This window comes from Eriocheir sinensis, chromosome 5 (genome assembly GCF_024679095.1).
Source record: "Eriocheir sinensis breed Jianghai 21 chromosome 5, ASM2467909v1, whole genome shotgun sequence".
Classification (NCBI taxonomy): Eukaryota; Metazoa; Arthropoda; class Malacostraca; order Decapoda; family Varunidae; genus Eriocheir; species Eriocheir sinensis.
Window position 1 is genome coordinate 4,672,246 of NC_066513.1, and position 14,906 is coordinate 4,687,151.

The window sequence follows — 14,906 nt, forward strand, 5'->3', positions numbered from 1 at the left end:
CTCCCCCAGGGGTACAATGCTTTCAAGCTAGAAACCGATTAAATAGGGTAACATGCTTCATTACACGGAGTGTAAGCAATAGAAACTCCAAGGTCATCCTAAAGCTTTATTTAAAATTAGTTAGACCGCATCTTGATTATGCTGTCTAGTTCTGGTCACCTTACAATAGAATGGATATCAAAATGTTAGAATCGATACAGAGGAGGATGAAAAAGATGATTCACGGGTTAAGAAACTTACCATATGAGGAAACACTTAAACAATAATTATTTAAACTTGCATTCTCTAGGAGAGCAAAGGGTGCGAGGAGACTTGATCGAAGTTAACAAATGGATGAAGGGCATTAATAAGGGGAGTATTAATAGGGTCCTGATGGTAAGAGAAACGAGTAGGACACGTAGTAATGGGTCTAAACTGCTTAAATTTAAATCCAACAAGGACATTGGCAAAAATTGGTTTATAAACAGAGTGGTAGATGAGTGGAAAATGTTTGGCAGAAGTGAGTGCCAATAATATAGTCACATTCAATAATAGATTAGAAAAGTTCATAGATAGGGATATTAGGTGGGGTTAGGTTCACATCAGCTGCTATATACAGGCCTACCGGTCTCTTGCAGACTCCTTATGTTCTTATATTCTTATGTAATTTTATCCAAGGATAAAAACACAACAATACTGACATGATGAACCGACAAGAGCCTCAAGATGACTGAGGCAGTACTCATCCACACCCAAAAAACAGCCATCAACTTACAACAGCAACCCGACAGCGACGACAGCGAGCACAGAGCTGCACGCTGATTGGCTGAGCCTCCAGCATTCTAGCGCCACATAATCAACAAGGTAATACGACTCCACTCGCTCCACGGTACACTCATTCCTTTTCCAGGAGCCAAGCTGAGAACATCTCCTAAAGATGACCACCAAGGCCGAAAGAGTTCTCGAGAAAAATGGATCTCAGATACCTCCAACCAGTATATATATATATATATATATATATATATATATATATATATATATATATATATATATATATATATATATATATATATATATATATATATATATATATATATATATATATATATATATATATATATATATATATATATATATATATATATATATATATATATATATATATATATATATATATATATATATATATATATATATATATATATATATATATATATATATATAGTCGTTAACGGCCTCGTGTTCAGGAGGACGCGAGTTCAATCCCGCCTGGTGCCACAAGCTGGGATTTTTCAGCCGCTGCCGAGTGGCTTAAACTACCCACATGCTGTCCAGAAGACCACCTATCAACCTGGACTCTAGATTCTAGGATCAAAGATGAGCTCTGGGAGGCAGCATGAGCCAATGCAAGATGGCGCCACTATAAACACTCGCCTGCGCCAGAACAGGCTGGGCCGAACATCAGGACCTACCGGAAAGAGCCTGACCGACCATCAGGATCCACTGAAAAAAGAAATACCAGCGCAATGTAAAATAATATATATATATATAGATATATATATATATATATATATATATATATATATATATATATATATATATATATATATATATATATATATATATTAGAGATGTATCGGATGTCGAATTTTAGACATCCGCGGATGCGGATGTATATGCGGATGTCATTTTGCGGATGCAAATGTGAATGCGGATATCAGTCTCTACTAAAATGCGGATGCAAATGCGGATGCGGATATCAAAATATGATATCCTCGCGGATGCGGATGCGGATGCGGATGTTTTTACGTCAAACGTTCTCTGAGGACCCACCCAAAAAAGCCTGTTTCAGTGTCAGACCATGCAGACAGGAGAAGTAACAAATAAAAACAAGGTGGGAGAACCAAAATACTGCCAAATGAGTTCGAATGGTGTCTTAATAGTTGATACTTCTCTCTTTGAAAGTATTTAAGTCATAGGAAGACGTAAATACGGACGCAGGAAAAGAGTTTCAGAGTATACTAGTGGAAGTAAAGTGGAAATACTTTTTGTTACAATAAAGTTTTATGACGAGTTTCAGCCACACATTTTGTGCGTTACTAGGATGCGGGACGTGGACCCAAATCGTCGTGCATCCCACCGACCACTTTCCCCAACCTCCACCCTTTTGAAAGTGGTTAACTATAAATCTATAACCAACTGATTGAACTGATACTATAAACACACATTTATTACTTAATATTTAAAGTTCAAGATGGGCAAGTTTCGTTTCAAAAACAGTAGCTTATCTACCTTTTCTGGCAAAAGCCGATTGCGCTTAGCGTCATATATCAAGCCAGCACTACTAAACAGCTGCTCACTAGGAACGCTACTTGGTGGACAGGAGAGATACTGGCAAGCTACCTTTGCCAAATCAGGGTAGACTGTCTTCATTGTCTTCCACCATTGCAAACTATCTTGACTTGTTCCACTTATTCTTTTCTCTCTGTGATATTTCTCAATATCTTTCATGAGTAAAGTTACTACAGATGAGTTTTCTGCTTCATCATCACTGCTGGAGGCAAGAGTAGAGGTCATTGCTTCATCTAATGTTCCACAGGTGGTAGGTGTTTCACTCATATCATCTCTTCTTCGTTTCCTTCTTGGTTCTCCATCTTCCTCTTCTAGAATAGTCGTCTGACGAAGCTCCTCACATACTCTGACAAGTGATGATTTTACTTGATCAGTGACGTGAGATGAAGAAAAAAATTACTCTTGTATCTTGGGTCAATATATGTTGCAATTCTGTAAAGATCTTCATTTTCAATCCAAGAAAATCTTTTCTCAACATCAGCTTGCATTGCTTCTTTCATGAAGTTTACTGCCTGTGTTGCTTGTCTGTCTTCATTTAACTCAATCACTGATCCTGAGCCTGGTTCATCTTCAGAGCTTGTATCTGAAGTATGAGTTTCTTCAACAGGGTTAGAAACTACTGATGTGGTATGCTGAAGAGTGTGTTTTAAGGACTTTACAAGTGGAATCACTTCAGCTGCTGTTGATGTGGAGTCACTAAGTTTTTTTTGTGATATCTTCATAAGGTTGTAAGGCTTGTACACATTTATGCATAATCAACCACTCAGTATTGCTGAGCTGTTTGATTTTGGAGTTGGTAGCAGCATACGCACACACAGATTCCTTTATTTCTAGTGTTCTTCTTAGCAAGTGTAAGGTGCTATTCCATCTTGTGGGTGTATCATGAATAACAGAGAATGCCAGTTTACAACTTATGGATCACTATTATAAATTTTCGAGATGCTTAGCAAATGTGAAAAGAAAATAACTTTATTCTAATGCTTCATTGCATTAAATTCTAGTAAGAAATACATCGAAAAGCCCTCTATAACAGTAATAATGATAATAATAATAAAACAATAGCTAATATTACCCTTCCTCTGTGAAAATCTTTTCATCAGCAACTCACTGTATCAGGGGAAACAGGCGACAACAGGAAAACTCGTGCGATAAGAAGAGCTCAGCGCTGCCGGTTCATATTTTTTAATATTATTATTTGTATAATTATGGAAACATTCGCATTAAAAGTATTTAAGGAAGAAGCACTGAATTCTACCGTGTGAAGTGGGAATAAGGTCTAAGACTGCAATGTACGACATTACTCAGCCACACGACACACACATTACAGTCTCTCTCTCTCTCTCTCTCTCTCTCTCTCTCTCTCTCTCTCTCTCTCTCTCTCTCTTTCCAGCAGTAAGGCATCGGGGTGAAGGTGAGAAGCAAGGGTGATAAGCCTCGTCTCTATCTCCCTCTTCACGCTCCTCACACACACACACACACACACACACACACACACACACACACACACACACAGTGACTCACTCAACTGTCGTTACTAAGTATCTAACATACCACCATTCAGTTTGCAGTTTATTTACTAAGTATTTTTTACTTCATAGTCACTAAGTAAATTCGCCCCTCCTCCTGACCTTCCCTAAATTCTAGACACATTACGTTGTGTAAGTTTGAAAGGAGATGACTCCGTGATATTATTTGCTTTAGTTTTACTAGATAATTAATTCATTAGACACACATCAATAAATTTACTCCACATTTCTAAGCTCTGTCTGAACTCTAAGTCTGTAAGCACCAGGCAGTACTCTACTACTCTGCTAGTCTGTAACTGCGTGTCTATATATTACTCTATAAACTATAGGTTGTGCACACAAAACACATCTGCATCCACACATCCTCTGTAGAGTGCGGATGCAGATGTAGATGTATATTTCACCACAAATGCAGATGCAGGCAGAGCAGATGTTGATTTATCACAACTACGGATGCAGATGCAGATGATGTGAAAAAAATATGCAGATGTTCCACGGATGCGAATGCAGATGCAGATATCAATACATCTCTAAATATATAAATATATATATATATATATATATATATATATATATATATATATATATATATATATACATATATATATATATATTTATATATATATATATATATATATATATATATATATATATATATATATATATATATATATATATATATATATATATATATATATATATATATATATATATATATATATATATATATATATATATATATATATATATATATATATATATATATATATATATATATATATATATATAGCTCCAAGGGCGCAAAGAAAAAAAAAGAAAAAAAAGGCCCGCTACTCCTGCTCCTGAACAGAGGTTAAAGGTGTCCAAAATCAGAGGTTAATTTCGGGAGGAGGAAATCCTGATACCCTCCCTCTTGAAAGAGTTCAAGTCGTAGGCAGGAGGAAATACAGATGAAGGAAGATTGTTCCAGAGTTTACCAGCGTGAGGATGAAAGAGTGAAGATGCTGGTTAACTCTTGCATAAGGGCTTGGACAGTATAGGGATGAGCATGAGTAGAAAGCCGAGTGCAGCGGGGAGCCATGGAGGGGGAGGCATGCAGTTAGCAAGTTCAGAAGAGCAGTCAGCGTGGAAATATCGATAGAAGATAGAAAGAGAGGCAACATTGCGGCGAATTTAAGAGGTAGAAGACTATCAGTATGAGGAGGAGGCTGATGAGACGAAGAGCCTTAGCCTCCACTCTGTCCAGAATATATAGCCCCCACATATATAGATGCTATATATATATATATATATATATATATATATATATATATATATATATATATATATATATATATATATATATATATATATATATGTATATATATATATATATATATATAGATATATATATATATATATATATATATATGTATGCATGCATGTGCATGTGTATGTGTATGTGTGTATGTATGTATGTATGTATGTATGTATATATATATATATATATATATATATATATATATATATATATATATATATATATATATATATATATATATATATATATATATATATATATATATATATATATATATATATATATATATATATATATATATATATATATATATATATATATATATATATATATATATATATATATATATATATATATATATATATATATATATATATATATATATATATATATATATGCAGTCAAACATCGGTTTACGAGTTTAATTCGTTCCGGAATTTTGCTCGCACACCAAAACACTCGTAAACCAAAACGAATTTCCCCATTGATATTAATGTAAATCCCATTAATGCGTCCCATATCTAAAAAAAAATATATATAAATCATTTTACTTATTTTTTTAAAGAATTAAAGCAATTTTAGTAACAAATACCAATGATAAATAATATGTAACACAATTCAATGTGGTACGGTTGTTACGGAGACTCTCGGAACTGCTAACTTCACTCAAGGTGTAGGCTTCGCTCTGGGGTTTAACAGCCACAGTTTCCCTACTCTCGAGGCAATGGAACTACGTTTGACTACCATCTCGTCCGAGATGGAGGGTGAACGGGTGCCAGTTACGTTCAGGAGGGCATACAAGCTGCCGAGGCTTCGCCCACCTATTGCGAGCATATATCTACCGTTTCTGTTTTCTTCTTAGCAGCACCATCCCTTTGAACCATCTTTCTGGAGGCTATTGTTATAGTAAAAAGGACTCACACTGTAATGCTGAAAACATGAGACGAGCGTACGGATACTATTTCTGCGAGTTTACAACGCGGACTGAGTCTAGAGCCGTCATATGGCGGTCAAAGTTTACAGTAGTCTTGCGAAATTTTAGCATTTCTTGTTCTGGTGCGTCAGATTTTAAAGAATTCCCCCCATTTCTTGGCAAGAATCGGGGGTCCTGCGCAAGCCGCGGCGGGACTGGGTACGACGGCCACTGTCTAGCTGGCCGCACTTCCATAGGCCTATGGCGATAACCCTTTCCTGAGCTTCCTATGGGTAACCCTGCCAGGTGGGGGTGGATATAGAGTTCACGAGGTTACTGTTGTGTTACTGTTGCACCACAGATCACTTTAAAGCAGCACTGTAGGATAAGTAAAAACTTCCCGGTATGAAATCATCATCGTCACCGTTAGAAACAAGAAAGTGAAACGATGCCATTTGTCAATATTTTGTAGACAAAAAGGACGTTTTAAGAAACTCAGTCGCATGCAATGACGCTAAGTAGCTACTTAAATACTCCTAATGAACTGTAGATCCCGTACGTAACTGTGACTAAATTAACGCGTGTTGTCCTTGATGAGTGACAAAAGGAGAAACACTGTTGGTTCATCCAATCATATGGACAAGATTGAGCGCTCTGGCGGATTACGGGAGGGAGGTGAAAAACAGTCACAAGAATGGGGGGTCGTTCAAGAAGGCCATATGTCACCAGATGACGTCTTAGGGTTGCAAACTTGCCACCCTTTCCTTAAAATACGGAACGCCATCTGTTCCGTATTTGCCTGTCTGAATGGTTAAGCAGATAAAAATCAGTATTTTAAAAATGTAGAGAGCGCATTTTTCGGTGAACCACAAAACCAGTCCAAAAAAATTTCTTTGTCAATGGTCGTCCTGAAATACGTGCAAAATACGCGTCGTAACGTCTCTCCCCCATTCCTCTATTCTTCACCAGCAGCGGGCAGCGGCTCTGTCATGGCAGGCCAGATAAATTTTATGGTTGCCATCCGTTCCTTAAAATATGGATTCATTTTGTATTGCAGAATGGGATGTTGCGTTCCGTATTTTATTTAGATCAAGGTGGCAGCACTAACTGAGACTCTATTCCCATTGTTTTCAGCGTTGAACACTCATTTTGCAGCGAACAAAGGGAACCCACTCTCACGTCTTCGACTTGTACAAGGAGACACGCAAGTCCTCGTCGAAAGACCGACTTGATCGGCTAGGCTGACATGACGACAGAGTCGGTCTATCGGCATCCTCCCTTCCCCTTCATGATCGGTCACAAGGCAAGGGTTTGTGATCCCTACTCGAAAGAACTTACGCGCTTGACCCTGACGGCCTCCAAATAGTCTGTGTTCCCACCCGGGGGGTGGCGACTAATAAAAAAAAAAGAAATGGAACAGGATGCTCGTATACCAAGTCACCGCTCGTAAACCAAGGCATTTTTGTGGGATTTTTAGCTCGTAAATCAAAACACTCGTAAACTAAGACACTCGTAAACCGAGGTCTGACCGTATATATATATATATATATATATATATATATATATATATATATATATATATATATATATATATATATATATATATATATATATATATATATATATATATATATATATATATATATATATATATATATATATATATATATATATATATATATATATATATATATATATATATATATATATATATATATATATATATATATATATATATATATATATATATATATATATATATATATATATATATATATATATATATATATATATATATATATATATATAGGCGGCAGGTGGCGTAGTGGCAACTGGGCCCACATTCACGCGTGATGGACGACGCGGTTCGAATCCCCACGCTACCACTCGGATTTTTCAGTCACCGGCGAGTGGCTTAAAACTACCTACATGCTGTCCTGAAGACCACCCATCAACCCGGACTCTAGAGGAAGCCGTCAAGCGAATCAAGAACGAGTTCCGGGGGCAGCATGAGCCAATGAAAGATGGCGCCACTATAAACACTCGCCTGCGCCAGAACGGGCTGGGCCGACCATCAGGCCCCACCTGAAGAAGCCTTGGGCCGACCATCAGGCCCCACTGGGAAGATGCCTACCTGGCGCAATAGGCAACAACGTAAAAAAATATATATATATATATATATATATATATATATATATATATATATATATATATATATATATATATATATATATATATATATATATATATATATATATATATATATATATATATATATATATATATATATATATATATATATATATATATATATATATATATACTATATATAGGCAGATTTTCTGATACATGTTTTGTTAAAAGTGATAGGTCATGTTTATTATTTTCTTCAATGTACTTTCTTTTTGTCTTAGTAGTGTTCTATTCTCTTTTGATAGGAGTTGTATGACTTCGCCGTAGCTAGTCATTTGGCTGGATCCGGATTTCGGGTTCTTAACCCTTCATCAGCAGCTAGTAGAGAGATGTTTCTTCCCCTGGTGTTGAGGTGAGAATGGTAAGTGGATGGCGCGCTTGTCCCGCGTCCCTCGTGCGCGCGCATCGATGATTGATGGCTGCCTGTTTGTCGGCGCATACTCGGTAGGGCCTGTAGGTCCTCAGCCTGGATGTTGAGTTTTGGCTTGAGTTCTTGTATGTACAAGGCCTCCAATATTGGAAGTCGTCGCCTATCCTGGCAGGTATCCAGATTTTCTATGTTTTCTTCCAGGGTGCTTCTTGTTATTGTCTCTCCGTGTTCTTCTCGAAGGTGTTTTTTTGGGGCTCCGGCAGATAGATGGAATGTAAGTCGCCGAGACAGCCTCATTCTCGTCATGCCGATATACGAGGAGGAGAGGACTTCGCAGTTTCCTCTTGTGCAGTTGAACCTGTATATGACATCAGACTTCTGGGTTGTCTCTTTATCCGGGCGAGTATTGTTTTTCAGTAGGAGGTGGCTTGTTTTCTTGTTTCTGTAGTATATTCGGAGGCTGATCTTCTTCTCCTGGTTTGTGGGTTTTAGGTTGCGGTGCACTATCTGCCTCATGATCCTTTCTTCTTCCTTGTGTGATGTCGAGAAGAATGCTCTGTAGAAGATGATAATTTCTTGCTTATTTTCTGTTGTTTTTGGATTGTGCCAGCTATCCATGATCTTCTTGGTGTGGCGGTTGATTTCAATCTCGCTGAAGCCGTTATTGAGTAGAACTTGTGTTGAGCGCTCTATTTCGTTGTGTACTTGTTGCCATGTGCTGCAGTGAGTGAGTGCCCTTCTGACATATGCGCCGATTGTCGAGTCTTTGTATCTTTGTGACACTCACCTTCCATTGAGGCAGTGTCCGGGGTTTGTGGGCTTGACGAATACTTCTGTGTTGAAGGATTGCTCTTCTTGCTTTACGAGTATGTCCAGGAATGGGATGGAGTTGTTGACGCTCTTTTCTATTGTCAGCTTGAGGCCTGAAACTTCCTGTAGGCAAAGTCTGAGCCGCTCGGCGTCGTCGTCGTTGTCGGTCTTGATGAATATGTCATCTATGTAGCGGCAGTATATATCTGGTTTGTCGAGCTTCTTGAATACTTCTTCGACGCAGCCCATGAAAAAGTTTGCCAGTAATACTCCGAGGGGTGAACCCATGGCTACTCCGTCAATCTGGCAGTACTTGTTTCCGCGTGGGCAGGTGAATGGAGCTTCTTTTGTGCAGCATTCCAGGAGATTTCGTAAGACGGCTTCGGGGATGTCGATGGAGGTGTTAGAGTTGTTATGGTATACCCGTTCGATGATCTAGTTGATGGTGCGGTTCACAGGTACGTTTGTAAAGAGCGATTCGACATCAAGGGAAGCAACTCTTCCTCATGTGTTGCTGGTCTTGAGGATGTCGAGAAAATCTGACGATGCTTGTAGGTTGTGTGTGGAGGGTACGTAGGGGGTCAGGAGGCTGCACAGTTGTTTCGCTAGGTTGTAGGTCGGCGTCGGTATTTGGGATATGATAGGCCGGAGTTTGTTGCCTGGTTTGTGGGTCTTGACGTTCCCATAACAATAACCCATGCTGAACTCACCAGAGAGCTTTTCTAGTTTGATACTTCTGCTGGCAATGTTGTTTTTGACTATCAGTTTGTTTACTTTTTTTCTTGAGGTCTTCCGTTGGGTCCCTGGTTATTCTTTTGAATTTTGTAGTTTCGTTGAGTATGTCGTCAATCTTCTGTAGGTATTCGGAAGTTTCCATGATGACGTAGGTGGCAGCTTTGTCTGCTTTCCTGATGGTGATGTTGTGGTCTGCTTTCAGTTGTTTTGCTGCGTCCCGGTGTCTTGGTTCAATTATCTTGCTGTTGTAACGTCCTCTTATTTTTCCCGCCTCCGCGATGACTTCTTGTTTAAACGTCGGCTCGATGGTAATGTCGCCTTTTTTCGCAAGTCTCTCCGCGTCGTCCAGTAGTACTTCACACTCGAGCCGCTTCTGGAATTTTCTGGGTTTTGACATGATATGGCAATTTAGGCCCATGTCAAGGAGTTCTTTTTGATCTGCTGTGAGTGTCTTCTTTGTTAAGTTGATATAGCCCTTAATGGGGCGGGGATGCTTGATGTGGCCGCCATTTAGTTTCACCAATTTAATTTGGTTAGCTCTGATGATTGAGCTTTTATGTTGGTCTATTATCTCCTTATAAGGTTTGTCTATGTTCTCTTTCAATGCGGCGTCGATGTCTGTGTTGCCCCATTGTTCTTCCAGCGCACGGTGTATAGGTCTGAGTTCTTGCATCTTGCTCTGGAGCTCCAAAACCCTCTTTTCCATGAAGGCTTGGCCTCTGTCGCCGTCTTCTATTGTGGTTAACTGCCCCATCACTGCTAGTATTTTGGGCAGCCATTCTCAACCTTTCCTCCATCACTGACCCCCTCGGCTTTATGTATTTCTCCATTTACCCCCTACTCCCATACAAAAATTTCATAGCCATCATTAAGTGACAGAAAAACAAGGTCAGAAAGAACCTTTTTATTGTTTAGGACTTTATCCATTTCAGAGCCTATGACATACTGTTTTTCGCAGATATCTTTCAAACGAAGACTTGGATCAGCATGGTGCTTTGGCACACATTATTTCACACACTCCGCTAATTTTTGACACTATTGTGCATTGTCAAATGCGCCTAATTATGGCGTTTACTCTTGACTGTGAAGTCAAAAACCTGCCTGAGCTACTACGCATTCGAACAGGCGAATCGTGACGTAGTAGTGAAGTCTATCAACAAACTGCCTTCACTCCTGGATACCCCTACTCCCACCGCTCCATTCACTTAACTCCTACCCTTCTCCTTATCCCACTACCTATTTCTACTCCATGCCTGTTACTCTCTCAGTTCCCCCTTCCCCCTCTCTCTCTCTCTCTCTCTCTCTCTCTCTCTCTCTCTCTCTCTCTCTCTCTCTCTCTCTCTCTCTCTCTCTCTCTCTCTCTCTCTCTCTCTCTCTCTCTCTCTCTCTCTCTCTCTGAGATGTGAAGGTATGGGCTCATTATGACTTGTCTATAATGGCGGAAAACTCTAAATTATTGGTTAAATTATTAACTATGTGAGGGTTTTCTCTCCACACGACCTTGATTCCTGGTCCAGCGCAACTTGCTGTTGCTTAATGAGTATTGTTGTATGAGGTTTATTCGGCAATTATATAACCATTGAAAGTTGTACGAGTTTTTTTACCCTCCATCTCGTAGGTTACGTTGAACGTATGATGGTGTGAAGGATGTAGCTGACGCTTGATAATGTATAGGAAATCGTTTAAGAGACGGAAAGGAATATGGGTGAAACTGAAGCGGGAATTCATTGCAGAGAAAATGTTAAAACGAAATTAAAGTCATAAATATATTAATCATTAATTCTAATGTTAGAAAAAGACTACCATACGATATGGGTTCATGTAGATATGTTAAAAAGTCATTGCAGACATAAATAGACACCAAGTATATATATTGGGTGGATTAATAATATAAATAACTGACCACATATTTTACTTTAATATTCATCACTATCGACAAACAAGTCACCTTCATCATCACTGTCGATGTTGATGACGACGGGATCTACACCTTCACGTATGTTGTCAGAGGACCAGTACTCGTCCTCGAAGGCTCTGGCTCGTCGTACTGCTCCTGCCCACACCTCCTTTGTTGCGCACAGCTTGGCTTCTTGTACCCTCACCTGTAGATCTGCCCGGGTGAATCGCTGCAAGGTGGAGCGCACATACCGCTTCATGGCGCCCCACACCTGTTCGATGGCGTTAAGCTCGGGATGTGCAGGTGGTAGTCGGACGACCTCATGTCCCCAGTCACGAATGACATTATCAACTGTGTACTGTGGCTCCGGTCGGTGTCTCCTGCAGAGCTGAAGAAGCTCGGGACGCGTGGCGTGTTGCGGGAAGTGAATTATGCGGATCGCTAGCCAGTCCATCAACTCTGCTTTGTTGGTGGCGGTGGTGGGACACCGACTCTCCTCTGTCAACTGGCTGTGGTAGGGCGCGTTGTCCAAAACCAATACTGATGGTTCTTCCAGGGCGGGTAGCAGCTGCGACGTAAGCCAGCGAAGGAAGAGGGTGCTGTTCATTTCCCCGTGGTAGTCACCGGTTTTGTTTTTTGCAGGGAAGCACAAAAATGACTCGCTTACAAAACCGTCGACTGTACCACCTGCTACCACTACAAATCGCTCCCCTTCTCCAGGTGGCACCTGACGACTGTAGGTAGCATTAGTGGCAGGCTGGGATGTGTCTACCCACTCCTTATTGTGCTGCATGCGAGTGGTGAACCATGTCTCATCCACGTAAACTACTTCTCTTCCCTCCCTCCGATGTCGCTGAAGTGCTCAGAGAGCCTCAACACGGCGGCACGACATCTAGCGACTCCTTCCTTAGGTACACTTTCCGCTGTGATGTTCTGTAGCGGCATCCCATGTTGTGCAGCACTCGCCACATCGTAGTTTCTGAGGTTTCACTTGGGATAATACATGCCGTCTTCAAGCTTTCAGTCAGGGTGCCAATAGTAAACGTTTCTTTTGCTGCAAACTTTGCATGTATATGGCGGCGAATGGCACCAGTAAAACTGTCAAAAACAAGTGGTGTGGCAGGGGCGGCGGTGAGTGTGGCGGTGTCACAGGGGAGTAGCTGTCCCGCGCTGTGCAGTATCTGGCCGAGAACGTGTGCTCCGTTGAACCAGCAAGCGCACTGCATTTGCGGTCATTCCATGACCTCTGCAACACGATCATAAGGCCTGTTGGGGAAAGGAAATCATATTAGATAGCATGTTCGAAATTTTCATGTTTAACCATTTCTTTAACCAGGACAACAATCCAAATGATATTCCACACAGTCTGTGAATGTTCACTTTTATTGTCATGGGTAACTGTAAAATATAGTGACTTTTATTTGTAACTACGGAATACAAATTTTGATTCATTACTTACCTATTCAAACTTATCCTCAATTTATTTTCAATATTCTCTTGATTAAAGACTTGAAAGAGTCGTTGTACGATGGCTCCTTTGCACCCACGGGAACATCGCTGCAAGCTGGCCATGGTTCACAGCGATGAAATACTCCTTCCTCCACAGGATGTGGGTATCAGCAGTCTATCGGCCGCATGCCCGTTACTTACCATGTTACCTTCTTCGCTCACCAAATACGGTGTAACAGTGAAACAAGCAAGAGCATCGATTACGATTGTTTGCATAAACAATCCAACTACACTCGGCATATAATTTTATTTCTCTGCCATTAATTCCTCATACTTGTGCATGGATTCATATACTGTGTAGCCGCAAGAGAGAGAGAGAACTGAGAGAGGACCGGAGGCATGGAGGAGAAAGAGGTAGGGGGATAAGGAGAAGGGTAGGAGGAAGGAAGGAAGGAGCGGAGTAGGGGTATCCAGGAGTGAAGGCAGTGGGTGGATAGACGTCACTACTACGTCACGATTCGCCTGTTCGAATGCGTAGTAGCTCAGGCAGGTATTTGACTTCACAGTCAAGAGTAAACGCCATAATTAGGCGCATTTGACAATGCACAATAGTGTCAAAAATTAGCGGAGTGTGTGAAATAATGTGTGCCAAAGCACCATGCTGATCCAAGTCTTCGTTTGAAAGATATCTGCGAAAAACAGTATGTCATAGGTTCTGAAATGGATAGTAGTTTTTGTATAAAAATAGTATTATACATTCGTATCACAAAAATAAAGAAAATCAAACCTTTTCTAAATAGAAAATTATGAAGTTAATTTGTATTACAAAAAATAATGAACAGAAACACCAGAAGCATTATCAGTGGGAACACTGCTGATTCATTGAGTCAATCAGTTTGTTTATGCGAGGAGCTGTTTCTGACAATGCTACTCTCATATCATCATCGGCTTTCAGGCGGTTTCTGGCCTTTGTCTTTATTGCTACTAAACTTGAGAACCCTGATTCACATAAGTACGTAGTGATAAAAGGAACAAACACTTGGAAGGCACGCTGAGTAAGGAGTGGGAATGAATCTGTGAGTTTATCCAAAAATTAACACCAACTTTTTCAAATTCTTCTCTAAGAGTAGCAGAAGATTGAAGATCAATCAGTTCATCTTTTACTGGGCTGTCATCTTTTATTTCTGACAGTTCAGTGGCTCTCTCTGTTGGAATCATGTCTTTTGAAAAGTAGCCAGTGAAGTGATTCTTCAAGATATTCAAATGGTCTGTGATGTCTTCATTTATCCCAGGTAACACTCCAGGACTCTCACTAATGACCTCATCGAAATTTGGGAAATTTGCAAAGTTGCTTTGGTGAACTCTCCGTGCCCATAAGTCCA

At 39.9% G+C, this 14,906-nt stretch overlaps 1 protein-coding gene across 1 annotated transcript in view; it reads right to left on the bottom strand.

Moving 5' to 3' along the window:
• LOC126982865 (carcinoembryonic antigen-related cell adhesion molecule 1-like) overlaps positions 1-12,682 on the bottom strand; it is a 139,506-nt gene extending 126,824 nt beyond the window's left edge. The window contains exon 1 of the mRNA XM_050835140.1: positions 12,127-12,682. Coding sequence (XP_050691097.1) covers positions 12,127-12,682 — 556 coding nt within the window. The remainder of the gene's footprint in view (positions 1-12,126) is intronic.
• Positions 12,683-14,906: the final 2,224 nt, after the last annotated feature.